Source organism: Siniperca chuatsi, linkage group LG3 (genome assembly GCF_020085105.1).
Source record: "Siniperca chuatsi isolate FFG_IHB_CAS linkage group LG3, ASM2008510v1, whole genome shotgun sequence".
NCBI lineage: Eukaryota > Metazoa > Chordata > Actinopteri > Centrarchiformes > Sinipercidae > Siniperca > Siniperca chuatsi.
In genome coordinates this window covers 2,137,743-2,165,242 of record NC_058044.1, presented here as the reverse complement: position 1 = coordinate 2,165,242, position 27,500 = coordinate 2,137,743, and the positions used below count along the sequence as shown (strand labels likewise).

General features: G+C 44.8%; 2 protein-coding genes across 5 annotated transcripts in view; both read right to left on the bottom strand.

The window, feature by feature from the left end:
• Positions 1–3,853, bottom strand: part of btbd3a (BTB (POZ) domain containing 3a) — a 5,232-nt gene extending 1,379 nt beyond the window's left edge. Inside the window, exons 1-5 of one of the 2 annotated variants that reach the window (XM_044189390.1) lie at positions 3,658–3,853; positions 3,005–3,280; positions 2,144–2,234; positions 1,570–1,688; positions 1–1,364 (exon numbers count right to left, since the gene is read on the bottom strand). The exon at positions 1–1,364 is cut by the window's left edge and continues 1,379 nt beyond it. In XM_044189390.1, the coding sequence (XP_044045325.1) occupies positions 332–1,364; positions 1,570–1,688; positions 2,144–2,234; positions 3,005–3,171 (1,410 nt within the window). In that variant the 5' untranslated portion in view covers positions 3,172–3,280; positions 3,658–3,853 and the 3' untranslated portion in view covers positions 1–331. Of the gene's footprint in view, positions 1,365–1,569; positions 1,689–2,143; positions 2,235–3,004; positions 3,311–3,657 lie in introns of both variants that reach the window. The other variant, XM_044189389.1, reaches the window with a different exon arrangement.
• Positions 3,854–9,822: 5,969 nt separating this feature from the next.
• Positions 9,823–27,500, bottom strand: part of strn (striatin, calmodulin binding protein) — a 56,419-nt gene continuing 38,741 nt past the window's right edge. For 2 of the 3 annotated variants that reach the window (XM_044189332.1, XM_044189335.1), the window contains exons 5-18: positions 26,439–26,609; positions 26,168–26,303; positions 25,621–25,783; positions 22,953–23,066; positions 20,685–20,828; positions 20,355–20,491; positions 18,583–18,758; positions 18,342–18,389; positions 17,736–17,857; positions 17,476–17,643; positions 15,108–15,248; positions 13,620–13,721; positions 12,704–12,790; positions 9,823–11,901 (exon numbers count right to left, since the gene is read on the bottom strand). In XM_044189332.1, coding sequence (XP_044045267.1) covers positions 11,732–11,901; positions 12,704–12,790; positions 13,620–13,721; positions 15,108–15,248; positions 17,476–17,643; positions 17,736–17,857; positions 18,342–18,389; positions 18,583–18,758; positions 20,355–20,491; positions 20,685–20,828; positions 22,953–23,066; positions 25,621–25,783; positions 26,168–26,303; positions 26,439–26,609 — 1,879 coding nt within the window. In that variant the 3' untranslated portion in view covers positions 9,823–11,731. The remainder of the gene's footprint in view (positions 11,902–12,703; positions 12,791–13,619; positions 13,722–15,107; positions 15,249–17,475; positions 17,644–17,735; positions 17,858–18,341; positions 18,390–18,582; positions 18,759–20,354; positions 20,492–20,684; positions 20,829–22,952; positions 23,067–25,620; positions 25,784–26,167; positions 26,304–26,438; positions 26,610–27,500) is intronic. The other variant, XM_044189333.1, reaches the window with a different exon arrangement.

Below are 27,500 nucleotides of genomic sequence, written 5' to 3'. Positions count from 1 at the left end.
TATTTAATTCACCGCATTCGACAGCCTCTGCTGTGTCTGCGTAATCTATACGTGTGTTTTGATAGAAGTGTGTAATTCCTGCTTTACCTTTAACCAATAAACTGAAACAGCGACTCAACGGCAGCAGCAGCAGCTGTGAAACAAAACGACGCCAGAGGCGGCGAAGGAATGCGAGGCTTCAGTCTGTCACGTTTTAAATCAAACTGTCCTCACGTCCAGGAGTCGCTCCCTCCTCAAGCAGCGTCCCGAGAACCCGTCTCCACACTTTCAAAGTAAAAGTCTACGTGGCAGTGAAGCGGGAATCTCTGCGCCGTCCTCGCACGAGCCCGGCTCAGGCGTAGAAGATGAGTTCGGGGATCTGGCCTCCCTGCACTCCGGTGCCGTTGGTGCTGTCCGAGGAGCACTGGAACTGGAAGGTCACTTTCCCGCACTGCACCTCTGTCATGCCCTCCTGGCCGAAGTAGCTGAGCTCGTTGCCATCCAGCACCACGCTGGCGGTGTAGAACGTGTCGGGCTCGATCTGCACCGGGTAGTCGAACCACACGGGGAAGGTGCTGCTGGAGCCGTCCGAGAAGTACTTGATGATCCTCTGGGCCATCGGCACTCCCTGACGCTTCAGCTCGATCTTGGCGCTGTACTCGGCCGAACCGCAGCTGGAGCCGTACAGGCCGAAGCCGGCGATGAAGACGCGTTTGTCCACGGCGAACTGGATGCTGTCGCAGCGGCCTCGGTACCGCCACTGGTTGCTCCTGTAGGCGCAGGACTGGAAGCGGTGGCAGCGCTGCGGCGCCAGGCCTTTACGAGGTTTGGTGCAGAACAACAGTTCGGGCTTGTTGGCGGCGGTGTACCACAGGAAGATGTCGTTGGTCTCGTTGAGCGTGAGCACGCCGGACTGCGCCGCCCCGTTGGCGAAGTCCTCCAGCGCCATGGTGGGGATGCGGATCAGGTAGATGGCCTTCCCCAGCATCAGGCGCTTGTTCTCGATAGTCGGCGTCAGGTCTTGCCGTTGACACTCGGCCTCGGCCCAGTTCAGCGCCGCCTCGAACACCACCATCTCTTTGGCGTTGAGCGTCTCCCGCCGCAGGATGCTCTCCAGCGTCTGGGTGTCGATGTCGCAGAAGCCTTCGGAGCGCAGAGCGAGCTCGGCCTGAGCGTCGATCACCTCCCAGCAGCGCTGCGTCAGGTCGGGCTCCTCGAACAGGCAGCTCTGAGACAGCAGCACGCAGGCGTTCTTGGCGCTCAGGCTGGTCTCCAGGAAGTTGACACAGGCCCGGGCCAGGTGAGGCACGATGTACTTTTTGGCGGCGTAGAGGGTGGCGAGCACGGTGTCAGCGCACAGGTCGATCTCATCACAGTAGATATATCTGAGAAGGTAGAAGGCGGGATCAACTTGAGACAATGCATTTAAGTTTTGCTCATTTTACGGTGCAATAAAATCAGGTCTAACACCTTTTGTTGGTATTTTTTAATCTGAGAAGTATACTGACTCATTTTTTTTGAGTCGCGTGTTTCCATACAGACAAAGCTAAATCTCCACAGTCCATAAACACTGAACGGAGGTCGACATACTTCAACATGGCCAGGAACGAAGGAGGCTCCACGTCAGGGATCCGGATCTCGTCCTGATCCTCGGCCAGTTCTCCGTAAAACATGGCGTGGAACACCGAGCTGCCGACGGCCAGGACGTACTGACAGAGCAGAGGAACAACATGGACGCCGTAAGAGACAAGATCTCCACTTATACAAATCTGACAGCTGCGACTCGTGATGCACGCTGATTTAATGACCGAACTTATTCATTTGTGTCACTACAAGACGATAAGTTAAGTAAGCTGTAACCTTCTCATATAATGGGCAAAGATATTTTTTCAACATCCACAGTTGCTCCCTGCTAATGTCGATTTCTTCTTGTTTCCACTTTTCAGCCTCTTTGCCTCGTATGAATCAGAAGAAAAAGAAAAGAGACATCTTTCTCTGATTAAACTGTTGTCTCCAGTGTTGGGAAAGCAAGCAGGCGTAACTGTGTTATGAGTCCTGGCTCCACGTGCTGCTGCACAGAGTTCCTACCTTTCAACCTGAGTGACTGCGTGCAGGAAACCAAACCCCCTCTGATCCCAGATCTGCAGCGTGCGAGGGGTTTTACCTTATGTCCTGGTACTCGCTGCGTCCCGCCAGGCGGCCCGACCACAAAGTGAACATCTGCCATCGTCTCATTGTTGAACATGACTGAATTCCTTCAAGGACACAGAGTTTGTTAACATTTTGTCAGAAAAACAAAACAAAACATCTTCTCTGTATGTGCACACTCGTATATCCAGTGCGCGAAATTCAAGGTGTTGTTTAATGAAACTCAAAAGCAACAAAAGCGGCACCAAACCTCCTCCGGACGTCCATTGTTTTACAGGTAAATCAGCACTAAATCAACTTCTTTAACTTGTGCACGTGTCTGAAAAGCTTTTACATGGTTAAATAAGTCCTCTGGGACAAACTTGGGATTTATAAATAAAACTGACTTAGCGTGTTACTTTTACTTCAGTGGGGCCAAGCAGTGAACGAGCGATCACATTTTACTTTAAAGGTACGTCCACTCTGTTGCTGATCTGAATGGTTTCTTTCAGTTCAGTGTAAGACCTGTTCAGGAGGCCAGCTCTCTGTAACAGGGCTGCCTGATCGCGACTGAAGTCTCGTACTATCTCTCACAGCTGAGCGGAGGATGGCGTGCTCGGTCACAGACGGGACACTTCAGCTGAGCTGGAGGAAATCTGCGCTCCACATACCGAACATCTCTGGTCTTTTTCACCAAAGTGTAATTTTTGAAACTTCAAACGTAGGAGAAAATCAGAACCCTTAGTAATTGATTTGAATATTAAACATATGAGTACTGATGCTTGCACTGTGCAGGACGTGCAGAAACTCAGTGGGACCCTGTGCAGACCACATGAGCTCTCCTCAGCAGCCTCCACAGGGTCAAACAGCTCGTCCTTATCTGGGGGTTCAGACTGACCTCTCTCGGATGGTCGGGTACAGGCCCTGCCAGTTGCGGCAGCCCTGTGCGGCGGTGGTGGTGTTGTTGTTGGTCAGGTTCTGCTGCTGGTACTGCTGGATGGAGGTGGAGCTGCTCGCTGAGGCGGAGGGGACCAGCTTCTTGGTGGGAAACAGCTCTGCAGCCATTATCTAACAGTCAGACTGCAGGCCGGGTCATGGCAGATCCGGGGCCGGACTGGACTGGACTGCTGCTCCCGCTGCTCATGGAAGTCTGAGCGGCAGAGGCTGGACAGCACTGCCGAGAAATGTGCTTTATATTCGGGCACTGAAAAGAGCAACAAAGCCTAATATAACATCTGGAGATTTTACGCTCCTGCTGGGCTAACTTGACGTTAGCCAAGCTAGCCACACATCGTCCTTTACAACACTTTGTTTGCTTAACGTTACATCAATCAAACCTTACAAGACTGAAATACCTCAACACTCAGATAATGTGCAGTCACGCCACTGGAGTCTGGAACTAAAAGTTAACGAGTCCAAACCCCAGAGCTATCTTTTAGTCTTAACTTTAGCATGTTTATGCTAGTTAGTTAGCTAACTGCAATGTCATTTTGCGAGTTCATTTCTCGGTCAACGTTAAGCTACTTGGTGACTAATTCAGTTTCCACTTACTTTAGTGTTACGCAGAAGTATTTATGATCATATCTTCTCATCGCATCGGGTAGTTTTATAGTTGTTTAACAGACTGCCGACTCAGCTTTGTTTACAGTAGCTAGCTTCTTCTTCTTCTGCTGCTAATGTTTACGGCAGAATCGCCGCAGTGACGGCGCGCCGCTGCCACCTGCAGGCCGGACACGAATTACACTCCGGCCTGTAATGCAATAATAAAACTTTTATTTTAGATTAATACTTCTAACTATCTGTAATAATTATATTTTGTTTTCATTTCTCATTGTGCTTTGTCGCAAATGTAATTTTGTATTTTTGATCTTTTTTTTTTTTAAACACACTGGTGGAAAAATGACTTAAAACCATTACTTCTTCATTTAATCGGTATAGAGTGACGTCCTGTTAAATGTGCCTATTCATAAGAATTAATTAATTAAAAGTGTATAAATGTATTCACAGTGAAATCAGAAGAATCCTTCCACAGACACACGAGACGCTTGTTTACTCTGAACGTACTGAATGAGGTTATTTGTGCACGTTGTTCAGTCAGTTAAATCCTCTCATGCCCGTCTCTGCCTTGTGAAGTCGTTGTTTAGCATTTTTAATTTCTTTTAAAAACAATTATAATTTGTTAATGTGATAATGATATTATTAATGCAACTGACATGTTTATTTTATTGTCAGTACGTATAATTAATGGTTGTTTATGCTAATGTCTTTCATTGATCGAATTCTAATCGTTTATTTTTTTTTTTAAATCTCACCAGCAACAGTTTCTGTTAACGCTTCGTTTGATTGTTTTCTTACTTACTACAAATAAAGACTGAGTCGTCGTCCCAGCGTGCAGCCGAGTGTGTGTTGCTGCAAAAACTGTGAAACGCCTGCAGACTGTACAGGACTCAGGACCGAGAGGTGCGACCACGTCACACCTGGTTCAGCCTCTTTACATCGGCTCCCTGTTGGTTTCAGGACTGATTTTAAGATCTTGTTGATTCCTTTTAAGGCTCTTCATGGCTCCAGACTATATTTTAGACCTTGTAATCCCTTATGAACCTTCAGGTAGTCTGAGATCTTCGGGCAGGGGTCTCCTGTCTGTTCCTGAGTCCAGGATGGAAACTAAGGGGGACAGAGCTTTGGCCATCAGGGCCCCGAGGATCTGGAACAACCTGCCCGAAGACATCAGGCTGTCTGAGTCAGCGTCTTCGTTTAAGTCTCGTCTCAAAACACATTTTTATCTGAAAGCAGATCCTGATTTTACCTGAACTGTTTATTTTATTGCTTTTTATGTGTTTTATTTCTTTATATTTCATCATTCACTGTGGTGTTTTATTTCTCTTGTTGTGAAGCACTTTGTACTTAGTTTTGCTAAGTGCTCTATAAATAAAGTTTTATTATTATTATATCAAATATGTAAAGCTGTAAACAAACAAACAACAGCATCCGTGTCGGTGTTAGAATAAACAAACTCGTCACCATCGTGATATACAACATATTTCTTTATTGTTGTTACTGATAAATCCGTCACTCTCCCATTTTTTGTTCAAAACAAAGAACAACAAAGAAAAAAGAAACCAACACGTGTTTGTTCTTTATGTACAGCCAGATTAGCGTCGACACTCTCTCCTCAGCAGTTTCACTGTGCACGTTAAAGGAACAACAACAATTTACAGGCGAACCGGACCGGACGAGGCCGGAGGTTCAGCTCTGCTTTTGGCCACTGAAGACAACGAAACAGAAATCTGAGCGACAGTTCAGCTGCCTGCATCACTACCGGTGATCACTGCCGGTGATCACTGCCGGTGATCACTGCCGGTGATCACTGCCGGTGTTACTGCCGGTGATCACTGCCGGTGTTACTGCCGGTGTTACTGCCGGTGATCACTGCCGGTGATCACTGCCGGTGATCACTGCCGGTGTTACTGCCGGTGATCACTGCCGGTGATACTACCGGTGTTACTGCCGGTGATCACTGCCGGTGATCACTGCTGGTGTTACTGCCGGTGATCACTGCCGGTGATCACTGCCGGTGATACTGCCGGTGTTACTGCCGGTGATCACTGCCGGTGTTACTGCCGGTGTTACTGCCGGTGATCACTGCCGGTGATCACTGCCGGTGATCACTGCCGGTGTTACTGCCGGTGATCACTGCCGGTGATACTGCCGGTGTTACTGCCGGTGATCACTGCCGGTGATCACTGCCGGTGATCACTACCGGTGTTACTGCCGGTGATCACTGCCGGTGTTACTGCCGGTGATCACTGCCGGTGATCACTGCCGGTGATCACTGCCGGTGTTACTGCCGGTGATCACTGCCGGTGATCACTACCGGTGTTACTGCCGGTGATCACTGCCGGTGATCACTGCTGGTGTTACTGCTGACGTAGCGCGAGCGACGTCCAACGCTCGTATACCGAGCCGCGCTATAATCAATGGTTTTCCAATCAAAATGTAATATGAGGTTAAATTATTGGCAAACACGCTGATTCTGTTGCTCTGAAAGTGAAATAAAGGAGACAGATGCGAGTGGAGTCTGGTATTATTTAGCTTTACTGATTCTGGTTCACTTCTCGTCCGATTATTTGAGTGTGAAAATAAAATACGAAGCAAAAAAAAACAAACCACCTTTATTTCCTGTAGGCTTTTCTTTCGTTCGGGCTGCCGTGAACAGAAGTCATCGCAAGTCTGTTTCTGTCGCTTAAAAGCTCGTTTCCTGCGTCCCTTTAACGTTTCCGGTCACTACCGGTGAGCCGTCGCCGCGGGTTCAACCGGAGGCTCGCGCTCCCCTCGTTCTCAAAGCGCCGCGTTTCAGCGGTTTCACGAGGCCCGAGGGAGTCCGAGTATCTGACGATATAAAAGCAAATATTAAGAGAAAAGGCAGATAAAATAAATGCTGTTTTCTTATTTCGTCTCTTTTTTTAAATCATCTCGCGACCCTTTAGGTCCTCAAATACTCAGCGGGCCAAAATTTAAAACTTGAACAAAGTCGCGGGCCAACATTGAACAAATGAACCTTTTAATATATAAACAAGTTTTGCTTTAACGCTGAATATGGAACAAGCGACGCTTATTATCGTACAATATACAGACAACATTATAGGGAAATGAAAATATTTTAATTTGAACTTGAAATTTCAACGTAAAATATATTTATTTTTGATATTATTTTTACGTATAGTTTTCTATATGATGCAATTTCTTTTATAAAAAGATTAAAAAAAATGTTTTTAATGTTTTTATTCCGACAAAAATATAGGGAAATTAATAATTTATTGAATTACATCCGAACACCTATCTGACAGGTGTAGCACGAGGTCGAGGAGAGGGCGTTTCTGGGTCCTGTCGTGATCGACGCGCCAAAACAACAGCAGAGCATTATGGGATTTGTAGTGTTAGCGGTGAATGCGCTGTATAATACCGGCGGGCCAGCTCTAGTAGTCATCTGGTTTTGCCTCGCGGGCCAGAGTTTGACACCTGCGCTCTAAGAGGAGTCCCCACACCGCAGGTTGGGAACCACTGCCGTAGATCCGGTTTTCGTCATGTAAACGCACACCAGCATTGCAGGGTGTTATGGGTAATTGTGTTTCTCCCAAATCTGCCCCTGCGAGTCCATCAAGCTGATTGGTTGATGCAACTTTTCGAAAGCAGAGTGGATAAATGTGGGCGAGAGAAACGGCGCTTTAACTTGGCGGTAACTTTCTTTATGAAAACAACCAGGAAACTGTGGACGCACGTCGTCTTCATGCTTACAAATCAGCTGGCTTAGCGCGGACAATATCTAAGAAAACTGTCGGATGAACCCGAACTGACTCTCTCGCTGTTTTCTTCACCGATGTGACGTTAAAGCTTTGGATGCAGACATTTTTTTTAAAAAACGTGCCAGAATTAAGGTTAAAATAATGAGAAAGTCTCGGTCACGTTAAAACAGGCCTTTTAAAGGAACAGTCCGCTCCAAAATTACGTTTCTGTTACTGACCAAAACAACCAGACTCCAATCATTTTCTACATAATTTTACAGGAAAGCTGAATTTAAACTGCAGCCACTAACTTTGCTGCGTGTTTACTTTTCACACAAATAATGTTTGATCGTTCGGCTCACGCAGAAGTCGGTAAACTATTTGTTCACTTTCACTTTGCGGTTAAATTTTTACCTTAATTACACCAGGCTTATAAATAGATCTGCTTTAATACTTAAAAACTGTACACATATCTGTTTACCCTTTTTACACCGTTTCAATTTACGTTAAAAGAAAAGCAACCCACAAAGCTTCCCACCGTCGCAGGGACACAGCTGCGTTTCTGAGATGATAATTTGGTAAAAAGCAAAAAAGTGTTATGTAGTGCTGAGAGGTAAAGTCCTGTACATGTACTTCTTACAACACCAGCGGAAACCCCAAAGGAATAAACTTCACTTTTCAAGTAAAACAGAGAATACGTCTTTAAAAAAAAAAATAAAAATATCTACCTGTATCTTACAAGTCTGCCACCAAACACAAAGAGTCGTTTAAAAAACTAGTAATTGCTCCAAATAATAATAATAATTACACAAAATACAATATTTTCAGGCGGTCAGCATATAAAGCATGTACAAATCTGGAGGGGAGCGTGTGTGCGGTTTGGGAGCTAAACAGGTGTTACTTAATATAAAGTGTTGCACTGTTGTTATTTTACAACAAAACGAGCTAATTAGCATTAGCAACGACAACTGCCAGGTTTAGTAGGAAGCATCTCGTCGTCTTGGCTGAATATTTTGGCTTTAATTTGGCGTTTTAAAGTAATAATAAATACTTTATATGATCAAAGTGAAAAACAAATAAATGAGAAAAGCGTCACCGCAGGGTTTTCTGGCTGCGGTTCGTCAGGATCTTTCAACTGTAAAAAAACACACAATAACAAGCAGCAGGATTTCAAACCGAGCCTCGCCGCCACAACGCTGATCAGAACCCCCGAATCAGAACAGATTCAATCCAAAAGGTTTTACAAACCCGCGAGGAAGAGAAACGATTCACCTGAAATATTTCTCTTACTCTCTTACTAGATTCGTTCGTTTGGAGAGAAGCTCTTCACTTGATCCATCAAAGTGTCACATGACAGCAGATGTGTTTACAGGTGGAGGCTCAGCACAGTTATATTACAGTTATCATTAACAGCGTGTCACAGCACTGCCGTCCACACACACCGAAGGGTTTCATTTCTAAATGATAACATCTCCTCTGTAGTGTCCATCTTTCTTTCAGTACGGGCTTCGAAACAGATGATAAGATCTAGAAGAGGTGTGTTTGTGCATTTTTGGTGCTCAGGTGTGAATGGTAGAAAAGGTTTCAGTCGTAGTCATCTGGACGCTGTTTTCAGAATCAAGACGTTTCGGCTCCCATCCGGAAGTCATTCTCAATTGTGAAAATGGTCTGAGAACTCAGAAATGTAAGCTACTCTGTGTTGTTTAGGCCCCGCCCTCAGGGAGGAGTCTACCTGAGTATCTGCTGATTACCCTGCCTAGTTTCACCTGAAACTGACCTAATAGTTTCCATGATGGCCCAGTAATCAGTAATCAGGCCTATTGTTTTCTGGCTGCACCTCCCTCATCACTGTTAAGTACCTGATTAGCATGTGATTGGCTTGACCAGGAGGACCAGAGGAGTCAAAGAAGCCATTTTTGTGAAAAAAAGAAAACCCCTCTTTGAACAGAAATGGTGGTCTGAGATTCAACTTGCCAACCGTTTACCACAGTGTATTAACACCTTGGTCACGCCAATCACATGCTAATCAGGTACTTAACAGTGATGAGGGAGGTGCAGCCAGAAAACAATAGGCCTGATTACTGATTACTGGGCCATCATGGAAACTATTAGGTCAGTTTCAGGTGAAACTAGCTATTAACAGATACTCAGGTAGACTCCTCCCTGAGGGCGGGGCTTAAGCAACACAGAGTAGCTTCAATTTCTGAGTTCTCAGACCATTTTCACAATTGAGAATGACTTCCGGATGGGAGCCGAAACGTCTTGATTCTGAAAACAGTGTCCAGACGACTACGACTGAAACCTTTTCTACCATGGAACGCTCCTGGACGAATGAGGGACTACACCGTCTCAGGTGTGAATGTGAACCTGTGCGGACTTTAAAATCTCTATTACACCAAAGCATCGTGGAAACTGACACGCTGCCAAACACCTGCTACACCTGAACTCACCCGAGACATTTTAAAGCTTTTCTCGAGTTCCCGACACACCACGGCTCGATGTGCAGAAATGAAAGAACTCCCAGCTAATTCATCTGCGTCGGATCAGTGTCTGAACGCGTTACTGTTGCTCCAAGAATATCAACAGAGCGATACGTCTTCTCTAGTTCAACGATCGGCCGATCGCTGTCTCTCAGTGAAACTCGTATTCATATCAGATCAATAAGTAAACGGAGTAGTTTTGAAGCGGGAACTTCAGTATTTGGATCAAGAAGCTCCCGTCGTCTGCAGCTGTTAGATCTTTAATCATCCTCTGCTGCGCTGAATGTATTCGTCATTTTTACTATTTAACTACGGAGCACAAGCGGTTCTTCCAGGACGAGTCGAGCTCCGCCTGACCTCATTTCCAGGCTGCAGCTCGAGTGCGCATCGGATATCAGATCGGACTCTGCTCATTAATCGGGACCGAAGGAACTCGATGGGGAGTTAAAGGTCCCCCGTGCAGAGTCTGACCACTAGAGGAACTATGTTTTTGCGAGTGGGTCCCCATTATGTTTGCATGCTGAGCACTCGCACGCTGCTGACGTTTCAACGTTCCCCCTCTTCACTGCACAAACTGTTGACGCGTCTCTCGTGTTAGCTAAGTCCTCTCATGTCCGCAACTCTGGCTGAATCATTACTGCCACCTTCTGGCCTCTATTGGTCACTGAACCTCGTTTTTTTAAATACACAAAAACAAACAAATGAAATGTTTCTGGATTTATAATGTTTAACCTTTTTAACCGCCTGTTTTAACTACATGGATTACTGCATTACGACACCTGGCCGTTTCACGTAACCACGCCCTGCCGGAGCAGGGTTACGTGAGACGGGAGCTACGTTTACGTTAGTGTGAACGTTTTGTCTCGTTAGCGACCGGCAGCACTCGTCACTATGTCACCAAACTTCTAGCACGAGCTGCTTTGTGAGGGCGCGTGAATGAATTTTGCTGCGTCTGTTCCGGCCGATCGCTACACGGAAACGCAAACGCACAGCGGCGAATCCTCGTTTCAGTGAAGTGTCTAAACCATCTCATCTGGAAATGAAACCTTTCAAGTGTTTGTGATCTGAGGCGCTGACTCCAGAGCAGCTCAGGGTCATGACCTTTGACCTCTTACCGCCTGCGTGGGCGTTTACAGGATGAAACTTTGTCCTCGTGGCCGACCCAAGTCTTCTTCAGGCTGCAGGCACAGCTTAAAGTTTTTTTTTTTTTTTTATAACAGAAAATAATAAAATCACACCAAATTAATTCAAAAGCAAAAATCCACCGAGTCCCCCGCGGCGAGTCGGCGGCCATCTTCAGCGGCTCCGTCTCCACATGTGGGATAAGATCATGAAACATTCGGATCTGAGCGAATCTTTTGGCTCGTTACTCTGCTTATTTTGAAAGAGGAAACGTTGACCTGGCCGCTCTTCTGATGCACAAAATCAATTTTCCTCAACACCTAAAAGAATTTTCTGTTCTGGAGAAAAAAGGCACCTTATCATGAACGACGGGCGGCTTACGGGCGTGTTTGGGGTTAGCGAGTTTTTATCTGTTAAAGAAAGAAGAAAAGATTCCAGCTTTAGTTAAATGTACCGAGAGATCCTGCTTTTATTTTCTGCCACTTCCTGTTTCATTCATCGTCTTATCCAGAGGTTTGTTTGTTTCGGGACCCGGGCCAGCCTAAGTCCGAAGAGAGAGGGGGGCGTGGGGCGTGGGTGGGACAAATATTTGACAAATCTTAAAGGAGCGGTCCGGGTCACTGTCACCTTCAGTTTTCTGCTTCCTCATCCAGACTCAGAAGTGGAGACGGACTCCACCCTCTTCCATCTCAGCGTTTCCTCTCCGTGACGCCGCTCGTCAGCTGCAGGCCGGTTTTCGGGTCATACGAAGACCTTAGCGAGCGCGTCGGCCCCGGCGCTGCCGATGTAGCACTTGGTGGGGTGGAACGCCACGTCGTGGATCGACTCCTCGGACTTCTTGCGGTGAGCGGTGAACTCCTGGATGCACGTCTTGCTCTCCATGTTCCACAGGCGGATCGAGCAGTCGTGACCTGCGAGGGAGAGAGAGAGAGAGAGAGGGAGCCAATGAGGACGGAGGAAGGCGAGTTGTGTCACGATGTTGCCGAAACTCCGTCAGGTTTACTGTAATCAGCCTCATAAAGTACGTTTTACATCCACCTGAACCATTAATGCCAGGAATGAAAACAAGCCAAAACATTTCATAAAGTTTTTCTCTCTTAAATTTGGCACCGATAAAAGTTCTGTTTTACTTCTGAAAGTGTCTATTGAGTTTTTTATTGTTCTGTACAACAAAACGTACAAACGCAAAGGATTTGAGATGAATGAGGCTCAAGTTGTCTTTGGATTTGAGAACGAAGAGGAAAGTAAAGGAGACGGCACTTCATCATTACACTACTTCAAGTTGTGAAACACAGTAAAAAAACACGCTTTCAGATTCGTGAAACCTTCATTTTATTTGTGAAAAGACAGAAAAGGGAGATTCTTTAGAGTTAATCTCGGATCCGACCCACGTTAGCTCGGAGACGGAGGCGCTGTAATCTTGTTTTTTATTAAATTACTACGTGCCACCAATTAAATGTTAACATCTTTTTAAATAAACAACAAAACTGTTTTCTTCTGCACGTCTTTTGTTTTCCCCGCGGAAGAGAAAATGTACCAAACAGAGGATTTTTGTGATCGATCTTCTCATCTTGCTCAGAGAGCGAAAGAGCGGATTCAACATTTTGAACTGAAGTGATTCATCCCTGAACAATACTGGTGTATCAATTAGAATATATATCGAATATTATATTTGTTATTAATCCATCAGACGGCGTGCGGCTGAGTACTCACTTCCAGACATGAGGTACAGTCCGTTTGGATCCACAGCGAGACTCGTGACGGAGTCCAGGTGGGCGACCATCGAGTGGATCAGTTTACCTTCAATTCAAAACAGAATAAAAATTATTTTCATGAGTCTGATGAAGAGAAAATATAAAATATGGTAACTCACAATGAGACACTTCACTCCCTCGCTCCCCTTTTCCGCAGGAGAGTAACAATATTTTAGCAGTAAAACACTCCTGGATCAGCTACTCGTACTGCCTCCATACATGTTGTTTAGTTTCTGTTAATTAATTCATTAATTTGATTAAAATAAAACACACTTTACAACAGCTTTTCTGAGTTTCTGTTATGTTCCCACCATGGAAACAGGTTCATTGATGGAGTCAACATCACAAACTGTGTTTTCAGAAAACACGAACACGAGTCACGAATTCTGACTTACAATCCAACACAGCGTTAACGAGATCATATTCTGACGAATCCAGACGAATAACACTTCGTCTCTAATCCGACCTCTTAAAGTGGTACTACGGTGATTTAGTGTTTCGCTTGTTGGAGCTGTGACAGAGCTGAAGCAGCAGAGGCAGAGAAATCCAGACTTTTAGCTCCAAAAAAAACCTCCTACATTTCCCATGATGCAACTCAGCAGCGTCTTTCATTAGAGCCTCCCTGCCTTGTAAACACCCGCGTCTCTCAAACTCCACCTCCAGCTTGCAACGCAGGTTTTCTGAGACACCCCTGATGACATCACTATGACGTCATCGGGGGTTATTTTTCTCAGGCTTGACAAAACTCCCGCCGAGCCGCGGAAGACACCGTACAACGGTTTTCACAGTATTAAACGCAGTAAACAGAGTCTGACATGCGAAGTGGGCGGAGTGTTCCTTTAAATGCGGCTCCTGTGCAGCCGCAGGTGTGTTACCTGTGTTATTATCGAAGAACTGGATGTGCCGGTCCTCCTGAGCTGTGATGGTGATTGGCAGCGTGGGATGACTCAGCACTTTGTTGATCTTGCAGGGAGCCTCTGCGTGGGGGGGGGGCGGACAGGAGAAGGACAGCATTAGCATTTAATACCAACAAATCTTCAGTCCATCACGACTGAAAGCACTTAGTCAGAGAAGGTTCCTCTCACAGAGACTTAAAGGAGACGTTTCTCTTTTCTTGGCAGGAAAAAATGCCAAAGTAGTTATGAATCTAATATTAAAGGCCCAGCGTGGAGGATTTAGTGGCATCTAGCGGCGAAATTGCAGTTTGCAGCCATTTCAACACCGCTCGCCTCACCCTCCCCTTCCAAGCGCGTAGGAGAAACTACGGTGGCCACGAAACTCGTGAAAAACGCAAACGGCCCCGTCTAGAGCCGGTGTTTGGTTTGTCCGTTCTGGGCTCCTGTAGAAACATGGCGGAGCAACATGGCGGCCTCCGTGGAAGGGGACCCGCTCCCTCTGTAGATATAAACTGCTTATTCTAAGGTTTTTTCAGGTATTTATTCACTTATGTAAACATGCTTATAAATATTATATTCCATTTCTGCCAATAGCTCCTCTGAAATGTTTCACGCTTTAATATAATATTTTTCTTATTGTCAACAAACCCCATAAAAACACCAAACCATCATGAACGTCTCTGCTAACAGGTGTGTGTGTGTGTGTGTGTGTGAATCACAGCCTGGTGGATCTTCTTCCTCCATCGTTGTCCAGAAACTGTTAAAACACATCAGCGAGCCGCTCTGCTGCTCTGGGTCACATGTTCCTTCATCACCACGAACACACACACTGTAGTTTATTCTGCCTCCGCCCCACACACACCGTCCTGCTGCCCCAAACACTCACTACAGCACCACATGTGGATTCATCCGCCGCTGGAAATAGTCCCCAACAGATGCACTGTTTCCTCCTGTTTGATAAAAACTACAGCGAGCAGCTGTTTGAGGAAACTACTGAGCCTTTTTAAACAGGAAACTATGTTTTTAAAGATCTTCAGTAGGAACCAATGGGCTCGGAGCTGAGAGCCACAGACAGGAAGTCAGTGTTGAGAGACGGACTGACACGCTGTTGGTTTTGGTCTCTTCGTGAGATTTTTTGACAATTAAAAAAAAATACAGAATAATGCCAACAGAAATTTGTAGAAAGACATCATTGATCTTCTGTTTAACAGTGTCTTTAAAGAAAGAGTCATACAAGAACTAAACTAAATACAGTATAAAATTAACAAAATCAGGATTTTAAATATGGAAATATCGTATCTGATCAGAAAATAAAGGAGACGGAGAATCTGGCTGGACTTGATTTAGTGACTTTCTGATATAAAAGCAGCTCTGAGGAGCCTCTCTGTGCTCTAATTATCAGGTGGAGATGTAGTAATCACATCAGACAGGAACCAAATTTGGATTGCGATTGGTCGGTTGACTTACCCGGCGGGCCGGCCGACTCCAGCTTCAGGACGAGCTGCTGCGTCTCCATGTTGAAGAGTCCGATGTGGCCGGTGGTGAAAGACGTCACCATGTAAGCCGGATCGCTGCTCACCAGGTCCACCGAGGTCGGGACTCCCAGCTCTGACAGACACAGACAGCAGACAAACTCTTTAAATACGGAGCGAATGGAAAAAATAATTACCGTTTCTATGTTTTGTTTCAAATCTGAAAAATCAAATGTATTAAAAAGGAGAAAAAATAAATTAATAATCTACTCTGATGTTTGTAAAAATTAGAACAAATTGAGCTGAAACGGCCGCTGGTGTGGTGTGTTCATTTAGCAATGTTAGCATCTTAGCATGCTAACATAGTGTTCAGCTCAAAGAACAGCTTTTACATGTGAACAGTTGGATGTAAACATGTTGAGCTTCAGCATTTTAACATGTTAGTATACTAAGTACATGTTCGGTATCGAATGTTTAGCATTTCAGCTTGCTAACACCTTAAATGTTACCTTTTGCATGTGTTAGCGTGTTAGCATGCTATGTTAACAGTAAAGCAATAGCAGAGCTAAGTCATTCGTAGAGCTGAAACAATCAGTCAATTATTCAATTAGTCAAGGGACTGAAAATTAACTGGGAACAATTTTAATAAAAGCAAAAGTTCTTTTTTGAGCAGAAATAGCAAAAATTCATGTTCAAGCTTCTCAAATGAGAATCTATTGAATTTCTTTGGGTTTCTGACTGTCGGCTGGACAAAACAAGCTGTTTTAATACGTCAACCTGGACTTTAGAAAATATTAATGACATGTTTTTTCGGACATGTTATTGACCAAAAGATTAAAATCGATTAATCCAGAAAATAAACATCAGATGAATCGATAATGAAATTAATTGTTAGTTGCAGCCCTAATCATTACTTTTAGAGGTTTCCTATCACGAAACTAAGATGAAACGTCATTAGGGTTCGTCCTCCGAGGACCATGAATGTGTGAAGTTCATGACGTCCGACTGACAGTTAAGAGGTTTCATGTGTTGGACTCACGGACCGACTGATACTGATTTCTAGTGGTGGAATGTAACTGAGTACATTTACTCATGTACTGTACTTAAGTGCAATTTTGAGGTACTTATACTTTACTGTAGTATTTTCTTTTCATGCCACTTTCTGCTTCCGCTCCGCCACACTTCAGAGGGAAATACTGTCCTTTTTGCTCCACTACATTTATCTGACAGCTTTAGTTACTTTGTTATATCTTGTGTCACAGTATAACAGTTTATACAAGCGCAGCTGAAACGGTTAGTCGATTGACAGAAAATTAATCGGCAACTTTGTTTTGCTAATTGTTGAAGTCATTTTTCGTGTAAAATCACTTCCTGGCTGCAGCTCCTCAGATGTGCAGATCTGCTGCTTTTCCTCTGAACGACTGTAATAACTGTGATGTTTGTTAATAACGTCGAGCTTTGGACTGTCGGTCGGACACGACGACACGGTGAAGGCGTCACTTTGGGCTCTGGGTCGTCGTGACGGCGTTTCTCACCGTTTTCACCAGTTTTCCAAACCGATCGATGGAGAAAAGAATCGGCAGATGGATCCAGAATGAAAAGCATCATCAGCTGCAGTCCGATACAAACCGGTTCAACATGAGCTCCAGCTCCACCAGCTGCAGCAGCAACATCCTGCTTTACATTAATGCACGAGGAATAATAACCTGATGATAGAATATATAACAGCACAGCAGCCACAGGGACGCTGCACTGCTTTAATAAGATGGTGTAGTCCCTCATTCGTCCAGGAGTGATCTATCGTAGAAAAGGTTTCAGTCGTAGTCAGAAGAAGCCATTTTTGTGAAAAAAGAAAACCCCTCTTTGAACAGAAATGGTGGTCTGAGATTCAATCTGCCCAAAGTCTACCACAGTGTATTAGCACCTTGGTCACGCCGATCACATGCTAATCAGGTACTTAACAGTGATGAGGGAGGTGCAGCCAGAAAACAACAGGCCTGATTACTGATTACTGGGCCATCATGGAAACTATTAGGTCAGTTTCAGGTGAAACTAGGCAGAGTAAACAGCAGACACTCAGGTAGACTCCTTCCTGAGGGCGGGGCTTAAGCAACACAGAGTAGCTTAAATTTCTGAGTTCTCAGACCATTTTCACAATTGAGAATGACTTTCAAATGGGAGCCGAAATGTCTTGATTCTGAAAACAGTGTCCAGACGACTACGACTGAAACCTTTTTTACGACACTGCTTTAATACTTTAAGGACTTTTTCCTGATTACACTCACACACTTTCACTGCAGCAGAGGATCTGAGTGCTTCATGGCAAAAACAAACGAAGGTACTGATGACGAGCAGTTCCTCACCTTCTCTCTCGCTGAAAACAGCGAGAGACGGCGAGATGTCGGCGGCGTTCCACAGCCGGACCGTCCCATCAGCCGAGCAGGAGAGGAGGCGACGGTGGGCCGAGCTGTAGACCAGACCCCACACCGAGTCTGTGTGGCCGCACAGCGCCCCCCGCAGGACAGAGGGCTCTGCCAAAACCATGACGCACAGAACAGTGATGAGGTGTCAAAAACACATTTGCAGCACTAACTTCTTTTTGGCAGGCCAAACTGGAACGTACCATATGAGTCGTAGGGGTCGATGTTGGGGTTGGGGGTGTTCCAGCTCTGAATGGTGCCGTCCACCCCCCCACTGAAGCACTGCTCACCACTGGAGCTCATGGTGACGCACAGCACGGCTCCGCTACACGAGGAAGGCAAACATCTTTCACTTTAATAACTGATCTTGTGTAACTTTTACGTGAAGCATTACAAACCCAAATATCCGAATAATAAGAATAAGTAGACTTCACTTCGCAAGCGATTTCATTAAAGCCTTCAAACGAGACTTTAAAGGACCTTTAAAGCGACGTGAAATTATGATTGGACTTTTAAAAGTCTCAGATTTTCACTGATAGTTATTTGTGTGAATTCTGGCTCACTTTGTTTTTTTTTTTATTAACACAGAATTAACCCAAAATTTATCTTAAACCTGGTAGTATGTTTATATTATATATGTCCTGGTGCTGAGCTCAACCTCTGGCCTATAAATCAAGTCAGATATCACAATATGTTAACTGCTCAAAAACAGATGTGCGATAAGGAGTATCACATTAATTTGGTTGAAGGATCGAAGATAAACTCAGGCAGTGCTGAGAACCTTCTCCAACCGGTGAACAGGATCTCACCTGTGAGCTCTGAATGTGTAGATGGGCTCCACATCTAAAGCAGCACATCTGGAAGATTCAAACCGAGAGCAGAGTTTGTATTAACGGCATCAACACGCGTCAGAAGACTGGGCGTCTTCTCACAAACATCTGATCAGATATATTATTAGAAAACATAGAAATAAAGTTTCTAATATCCGCCTGTTTCAGATTTAGTTGAGGTAAATTATTTGAATATCAAAGTCATATTTTAAACTCTCACTTCTTGGCGGGCGCCGTCTTCTGGAGGTTCCACAGCTTGAGGGTGTGATCCTCGGAGGCGGTGACCAGGACGGGCTCCACCGGGTGGAAGGCCAGACTCCGGACCGAGTCAAAGTGGCTCCGCAGGGTGAACTTTGGGTTCCAGGTCTTCCTCAGAGCGTCGCTGTTATTGGTGATCTGAGGGAGGGAGGGTCTTTTTGTACTTTACAACTCAGTGAATGTCAACAAACTGTGTGCCATTTTATACTAAATAATACCAAAGACACACACGAGCGAAAACATCTCTGGAGCACCTTCAGCGGAAGACTCATCCTCCCAGAATGCACCACAGAGCGCCACAGGAAGTCATTCCTGCCTGTGGCCATCAGACTCTTTAACTCCTCCCTCTAAGTGTCAGTCTGTTTGACCCGAAGTCACTAAACTGGACACTGATCATTAACATCTCTGCAATACCTGAAATAATTGTGCAATATTCTAGTTTAAAATTCCCTGTTTATTGATATTATTCATACCTCTATTACTGCTGTGCAATATCCTCCGTCTCATTATAAATAAGCTGCACTTAACTTGACAGTTCATGCACTATTACTTTATACCGTATTATTATCATCATCAACTTGTAAACCCACTTTGTACTTCACACTTATTTTATACTTATACCCACCTGGTACTAAATTTATTTTCGGACCTGTATTATAGTGTATTATATTGTTTGCTAGTACTTTCTCCTGTGTGCACTGACGTAAAGACGAGCTGCTGTAACAAAGAGTTTCCCTTCGGGGATCAATAAAGTATTTCTGATTCTGATTTCTGCTCCAGTTTCCATTTGTTGCTGTTCGGGAGATAATTTGTAATTTCTTTATTTTTCTGTCTGAGAAAACAAAGACTGCGGTCAGAATTGAAAGCGAAGCCACCGCGTCTCAGCTTCAGGTGCTGCTTCTTTGATGAAATCCCATTTAGTGAATTAGGTGGATAAGTAAAGATGAAAGTCTCACCCCAAAAACTAAATTAAAAAAGGGAAAGTTGTAAAAGAATTATATATTTTTAATTTTAAAACAGTCCAACCTTAATGTTACAAATCAAAAGCAAAGATGTAATACTGTTATGACAAAACGAATATCACAAAATAAAAAAGGTAAATGAGATTGAAAAATATTTAATAAAAAAATATTAAAATTAACAGCTGAAAGCTTAAAAGGAAAAGTTTGACATTTTGGGAAATGCGCTTGTTCCCTTTCTGTCAGAGGGTTAGCTGAGGAGACTGATGCCACGCCCACATCTGTAGGTAAATATAAAGCTACAGCCAGCAGCTGGTTAGCTTAGCATAGCTTAGCATAAAGACTGGAAACAGGGGGAAACAGCTAGCCTGGCTCTGTCCAAACGTAACAAAGTCCACCTACCAACGCCTCTGAAGCTCACTGATTAAAACCGTATACCTTGAACGTTTATTTTTGTCTCTGATGGTTGCCTAGCAACCTCACGGGGACGCCAAGACTCAAGGAAGTCCCATTAAACTTTCGCCAAAGAAAGCGAATAAGCGTTTTTCATAAAATGTTGAACTATTAAATGGAAAAATTAGAATAGCTCAAATAAAAAGCTCAAAAAAAGGAAAAGAAAAAACAAACTGGGGCATATTGTCTTCTTCCCTTTTGCAGTAACATTTCAAAGTGATTTTCCATTTTTCATTAAAGCGATATCACATGAGAGGGAGCTCTCAGAGACTTTTCGGTGTTTTCTGCCTCCGGTCCGCTGTAAAGTGTCGGCTTTACTCACGTCGTACGCCAGGCTGTCAGCCTCGTTGGCGACCGTCAGTCCGGCCAGTTCTCCCAGTCCGAGCTCGTTAGAAACCGCCTCGTCCACTCTGCCCAGGATGAACGACTTCCCAGACGACGGCAGGAAAGTCATCGCCTCTGCGGAGACAAAACAGGCAGCAGGGTTACGGAAAACCTGCCAGACTGCGTGACCCATCTTTCAGGACCTCCTCAAACCGTCTTTACGAACCTCCAACACTATGTTTAAGTGCACATAAGACACTTATTATACAGTTGGTGCAGAAAAAAAGTAGAATAATGGACTAATGAATTGAGAAGGAGGGCAGGTTACCGTCTTCAGGGCGCCCCACTTCGTGCTCACTGAGTCTGGGTACACTGGGGCGGGAGGGAGGCGCCACGGACGGCTGCATGGAGGGATGCTCCTCAGCATCCCGCAGGTTAGCCAGCATGTCCTGGAGCTTAGACCGGTTTGGTCCTGGAGGAGGAGGAGGAGGAGGAGGAGGAGGAAGGGCGTAAGATGGGAGAGAAAAATCAGAGGAGGAAACAGAAACATGGAGTCAGGAGAAGGCAGGGAACAATGTAAAGAAAGGGAGTTTGGAAGAGAGAGAGAGATGAAAAACAGACATCAGCAAAGTGAAGGCAAAAGAAGTCTCAAGAGTTCATATTGTGAGAAACAGAGAATTAAATCAGCATGAAGGATGGAGATAAAGCAGCAGATGGATGCAGCAGCTCTGCAGAGGATCGAGCAGAAACGATGAAGGCAAATAAAACCCGAGAAACAAAGTGACAGTAAACACAGAAATAAGAAGAATCTCTGCACGAACGGCTGCAATGACGGAAAGAGATGAAATGTACCAGCTGCTGTTTGGTGAACTGCACAATTCATCTGCACAAAGACAAACAGGGATATTAGAGATGCACTGATGTTGTTAGATCAGAAAACTGTATGACTGTGCCATTATGTCAACAGCATAGTCCATTTAAAGTGAAGCCAATTACTGTTGCTTATACAAACACAAGGGTGACAGATCTCTCTAGTGTTATAAATGGAGTTAAACTCTAACGGTTCAAATGACGCACTAAAGGATTAGACTTGTGTTTAATACTGGAAACAGAAACAACGTTTAAAGTCAGCGCATTCCTTTGGGACTTTTGGGAAAAGTGCAGAGGTTCAGGAAATCTACACGAATCCAGAAAATATAAAGAAAAGACTGAAGATGAAAAAGAAAACAGGGACACAGACGAGGGGCGAAGAGAGTCGACTCCAACAATAACCGGGGAGAGAGACGCTGAGACAAGGCAGAGGGAGCGAGGGACATCGCTGGATTGGTTGACAGATTTTTAGCTCAACAGGTAGGCAGATGATTCGGGTCAGGGCTGGTAGAAATAAACTGAGGTCCTGCAGTTATCGGGTCCTTCTGCCGCAGTGCATTAATACTGACTGCTGAGGTGGCTTCTGTCACACGAGATCTCACCAAACTAAAAAGTGTGCCAGCAATTAAAAGCGAAGAAGAAGAGACCATTTTAGGGGTTAAAGTCGGAGCCCACAGCTTTATGTGAAAGTCACATTTCAGAAGTTAAATGTACACATTTGAGCATTTGGATTTGTTAAAGACGGTAACGTCAGGGATCATGAAGGTACTGTTGTAATTTCAGTTTACACGCGACCTAAATGGAGTCAGTTAAGGTTCACGTCACATGAATCCTTGATCCGGGTCTTCAGGCATGTTCTGTTCACACGAGGTCTGCGGCAGGATGTGTGTTTGCTGTAACATTCGGACAGACTGGGCTTGTTGTGTGGGATGAACCTGAACTCACGTCGAGATACAGAACAAGAGGTGGATTTAGGCGTTCATTTCTTTATCTCGCTGGCTCTGCAGTGTTTACCCGTGCTCTATTTTTAGTCCTGTAAACACGTAAACAGGGACAGCGCAGGCCTCACCAACATGTCATTTATTTATTTTACCACTGTGTGTGAGACAAATGGTCAAAGGGTGGAAAGCAGCTCCGTTTAATAATGAATTCACAGAAAAACAACGAGCTACTCATTGTAGTTTCTGGACCCGCTAGACGGCGACTTCACTGCAGGACCTCAGAAGGATGGACAGATCATTTGTTTATCAAATGTTTATCACATGGACAGACTATTGTGTTGACCAACATAATAAACAAACATGCTTTAGTTTCATAAGAACTAACACAAGTCAAAGAAAAAAACGAGGCCGCTATCCGGTAGAAGAGCATCCGAAGCCGGCGTCTGTGTTTTCAGACTTAATAAAAGTGGATTGTGTCTTAGCTGCTCAAAAACACCAACAGGCTGCGAGTCTGTCAGTCAATAAAATATCTAACATTAACCCTGTGCACAACTAATTTGACTTTAAAGTATTTTTAAGCAGCAATAATGTGAGCTAATGGGCTTTCTAGATACTGATGAACGTTGAAGTTCCAAGTAAAATGCTGATTAAAATACTTGTCACTGGCACCGTTGAGCCCTTACAGACCGAGAGCAGAGACAACACAACAACAAAGAGAGTCAGAGGAGCAAAACCAAAAAAGAGAGAGGAGAGAGGATGGACTGCAGGCCTGGTACAGGACTTACTCTTTACCCCCTTCTTGCCCTTGCGTTCCTTCCTGTACTGCTCCTTGAGCTGGGCTATCAGTCCCTGGTCCACGTCCCAGGCGAGTTCACCCAGAGGAGACTGCTCTTCCTTCTCTACAGGCCAGCAGGAGGAGGAGGAGGAGGAGGAGGAGGAGGAGGAGGAGGAGGAAGGTGGGGTAGAAACCTGTTGTAAGTGTCTGGATGCACTACAGAACATATACTTTGAGGCAGACGGGATGAGGAGGAAGGATTCTTTTCTTTTTTTTTTTAAAACCTGGTCCTGTTGTAGTTTTGGCCGTAAATTCTTTCAGGTCTGATAACTTGGTGTCGCAGAGACTCGACTTTACAAGTGAGTCCACGAGGCATCGCAAACACAAACGGCTGGTTTGGAAGCGCCAATGCGACAACAGGTGTCGGCAATACAGACTCAAGTAATATTGCTTTAAATGAATACTTAAATTCGCTTCTTCACTTTCTTTTTGAGAGGGAGAAGATCAGTGTGTCTGCGTGTGTTAAATCAGGACACTGTTAGCCTAGCTTAGCATAAAGACCAGAAGCAGGGGGAAACAGCTAGCAGCCTGGTTCTGTCCAAACTGAGTCCAAAGTGAGCTTTAGGGGTGTTGGTAGGTGTATTTTTGAAATCCGGACAAAGCCAGGCTAGCCGTTTCCCCCTGCATCCAGTCTTTATGCTAAGCTAGGCTAACCACGTCGTGACTCCAGTAAAAGCTTTAATGCTTCATTTTCACTTCCAAACAGAAATCTTTAACCTCTGCAGCTAAACTGAGGCCAAAACTACAAAAATAAGACCCAAAAGAATGAAGTTGCCTGTAGTGCGAGTACTGTAGACACTATTACTACTGTCTTAGTATCCGTTTCCTGCTAATAAATACCATGCAATGAACAGTGAAACCATGTTAATGAACACGTATACTCAGTTCTTCATGACTCATTTTTGACTCTGCTGAGGCTCCAAACACCAACGCAGCAGGCTCAAACTCTCTGCTAATGTCAAACAAAGAAATATGACGAGCATAAGAGAGGCACAGAAAGTTCACGTGGAAGCACGAATGAACACAAGACAAAACAGGAAGAGATTCAACAAACTGAGAAATGAATAATAACAACTGGAATCCAAATGTAGCTGAAATAAACTCTCTGCAGGTCTGGAGGTGAAATGTTGATGCAGAGCAACAATTTCTCACTTTAACGGTGAAGCAAACAACATTTCAGGAAGGTGATCATGTCTCTCATGGGGAAGGTTCTGCGACAGAAAGACTTTAAAGTCTCTGCAGCAGAATTTCTATTGCAGGATCTGGTTTCCACTGGAGGTAAGTGTGACACGCAGACGGTTTATTCTTTATTAGTCTGTTTTTGCCAAGAGGTGGTTCAAGAGTTAAATGTGAGGTCCCAAACACACTCAACAGCAGCCATTACAAACAGAAACCTGCTGCTGTTGCTCTCCTTAGCTGTAGGTGACGTTCGTTGGCAGGTGCAGAACTCATCTCTGTCAAAGTGTTGCGAAAAAATAAAAAACGGAGATACGGTTTTAGCTGCTGTCGCTTCAGGAAGGTTCAGGCAGAAAAACGCCTTCAACTTTTCCCGACAGCTGAAACGGTGATAAAAATAAACTGCAGATGGTCAAAGGGCACACGAGCAGATCCGAAGATGAGAAACATGCAGAACCCACTGAGGGGGAGTCCGCAGGGCCGACTGCTGCCGCGATAACCGCGAGCTGAGACGACGAGCGAGCGACGTGTCGGGTCGCGGAGGTGGCGTGGGTTCAAGACGAAAAGCCTTCAGTCAGAAACGACAGATCTGTTTCGTAACGCAGCGGCTCGCAGCCAAACACAGAGACTGATTCCCACCATCCTTTGTGTTTGTGTTCAGCTGGCTTTATTATCGCCGCCTGTGACGGGAAGCAACTGCAACACCACATGATTGTTGCAAAGCTCAAAATAAAAAGATACAGCTTTTGAAAATAGAGAAATCCACAAAGGAAAAAGCTTCCTCTCGGGCTTTAACGCCTCGACAACTGAGTGTGTGTGTTGGGACCTGCTGCACTGAGTCAGCGCTGCTTTACAACTATCTGGACGGCGAAGCGTTGAGTCACTAACTGCGTGGGGATCCTTTTTGTCTTCGGCCAAATGACACCGAATGCGTTGCTAAGTAACGGTAGAAAAAGGGGGGACTTTATGTAAACTGCGGGGGCAGCCGGGTCACCAGCTGGGAACTTTATTTTGTAAAGAGAGCTTTATATAGAGAGAGGAAACGTGTCGGTGCAGGAGCGGCCATTCACAAAACCCATTTGGTTTTATTTCGTTTACAATAACGTGTTTGTATTCTACTCTGCAGGAGACAGATTTATGTAGATTTATACAAAGTTGCTCCAAATCAGAAGATTTCAGGTTTAAACTGGTGGTTTTTTTCATGTTTTTGCCCACCAACTATCAGCTGTAAACACTTAACGTGACCCTTTTTTTGTTGGTAAGTATTTAATAAAAATAAAAAAAAAAGGTCATGTTGATCCATGTTTACTAGATAAATGTCTTCTGGATTTAATTTCCCACCAGTCACTGAAACCTGCCGCCGTTTGGTTTAAAAGACAAACTCACATGTTTCCACAATGATTCCCAAATAATCAGAAACCCCTTGTCCCCCCTTGTCTCACCCCACTCTCCGCTGTCCTCCCCACTCCTGGACTCGGGTGATCCATCCAGCTCGTCCGGACTCGCCAAGAAATCGAAACCCTTCAGAGCCTCCTCCGTGTCGGGGTCGTCGCTGAGGTCAGAGGTCGTGGAAGAAGGGGTGGACGACTGTTTCTTCCTCACCATCTGTTTTTAAAAAAAAAAAAGTTATAAAAATGAGGACGACGATTCAAAATCCGGCTCTCAGAGCTGACACCATCAGACAGGAAACGACCGGTCTGCCAACAGAATATCAGGTGGAGCCATAAAACCACTGCATCTTATGTTTATACGTCACATAAATGCTCACATAAACCATACTCCCAAACGATGCATTGCTTTTACAACTGCACGTGAATTCTGGTCTATTTTAGTTTACACATTAAGAGCTGCGGTTTGCTTTTACATCACATCATTGTGACGTAACAGGATTATTTATGTCAAAGTTATCACATCTCTGATTTTATTGTGACAATCCTTCTCATTTGATTAAGTCTCAGTATCCTGTTCGGTTGTGTGTTAATGTCTTACGGTAGCCAGGTCTAAGATGGTCTTGTCCCTGCCTTCGCTGTCCTCCTCCTCGTCCTCGTCGCTGAATTCTGCTGCGGCGCTCTCTATGAACTTGAAGGCCTCTAACACGGTGGCCGAGTCGGACATGTCGGGTTTGCTGGGAGGAAAGAGTGAAGGGAAGAGGTGAGTCTGGTGGTAAAGGCAGGGAGGCCATCACTGGATTAGTGACAGTAACAGGTAACGTATAAATACAGTGCAATACCGTTGTTATCACTACGGCCTCGTCTCGTACCTGACCATGCCGCTGTCCTTCAGGGAGGACGGTTCGGTGCCGTTGACCATCGGTTCGGCTTTCTTCTCTGAAGGTTTCTCTCCCGAGTCTCCGGTCAGACCGAGCAGCGCTCTCACTCTCTGAGACTTCACATCCAGGATGGTGTCTGTGTATCCAACCTCCTGCAGGTATCTGAGCGTGGAGACGGAGACGAGAGACGAGAGACGGGTCAGAGGACGCTCAGGCGTCAACGTGAGGGAGAGGCAACAATCAAGGGTTAACCATCAGCAGCTTAAAGCGCCTCATGGCTCCATATTTCTTTTGTTTCTGTCTCATTCTTAACTTTTAAAAACTGTTGGAATAATACACCGCACTCGCTTTGTGAACTCGTATAAACTGGTTTTTGTATAATACACATCAAGCGAGCACCGGTCACCTGGTGGTTTCAAGTCCGAGCACTGGTTATATTCGGAGAACTGTAGAGCTTCTTCTGTCTGGATCATCAGACGCGGTAAAGTAGATTTTCTTTCAAAAGGTCGCTGAAACAAAAACCGGTGAATCTCACGTAGACGATATTTGACTTTTTGCTGTTTTGGAACCTTTCTGATTGTTTTTATTTTGATGTTTTCATTTCAAACTGTCCATCTGCTCATACGTCGAGACTTATTCTCTGATCTTTATGTTTGGCTTGCTTTATTGCTACTGTGTGATTTTAAATTGTTGTTTGTTTTCACTGCTTTTAGCGTGGGACCCAGGAACACCAGGGAGCACTTTGTGGAAGCTGACGGGGATCCGAATAAAGAATAAAGACGTTCCCGTAGGGAAAACCTGTTTCCCTGCAGTGACAATTAGATGAACTCACGCATTCTCATACTGGACGGGTTTCGTCTTTAACACGGTCTGGAGTCAGACCAGGGCCTTACCTGATCCTCATCTAATAACTAACTACATTAAGGACGTTTCTTTTGAACTTATTCAGAGATTATACCAAGATAAGACACATTTTTAAACGTAACATGTACAAAACATGTACTATTATTTTGTCTCCTAGAAGAGCTCTCAGCTGTATATTTACACTTAATT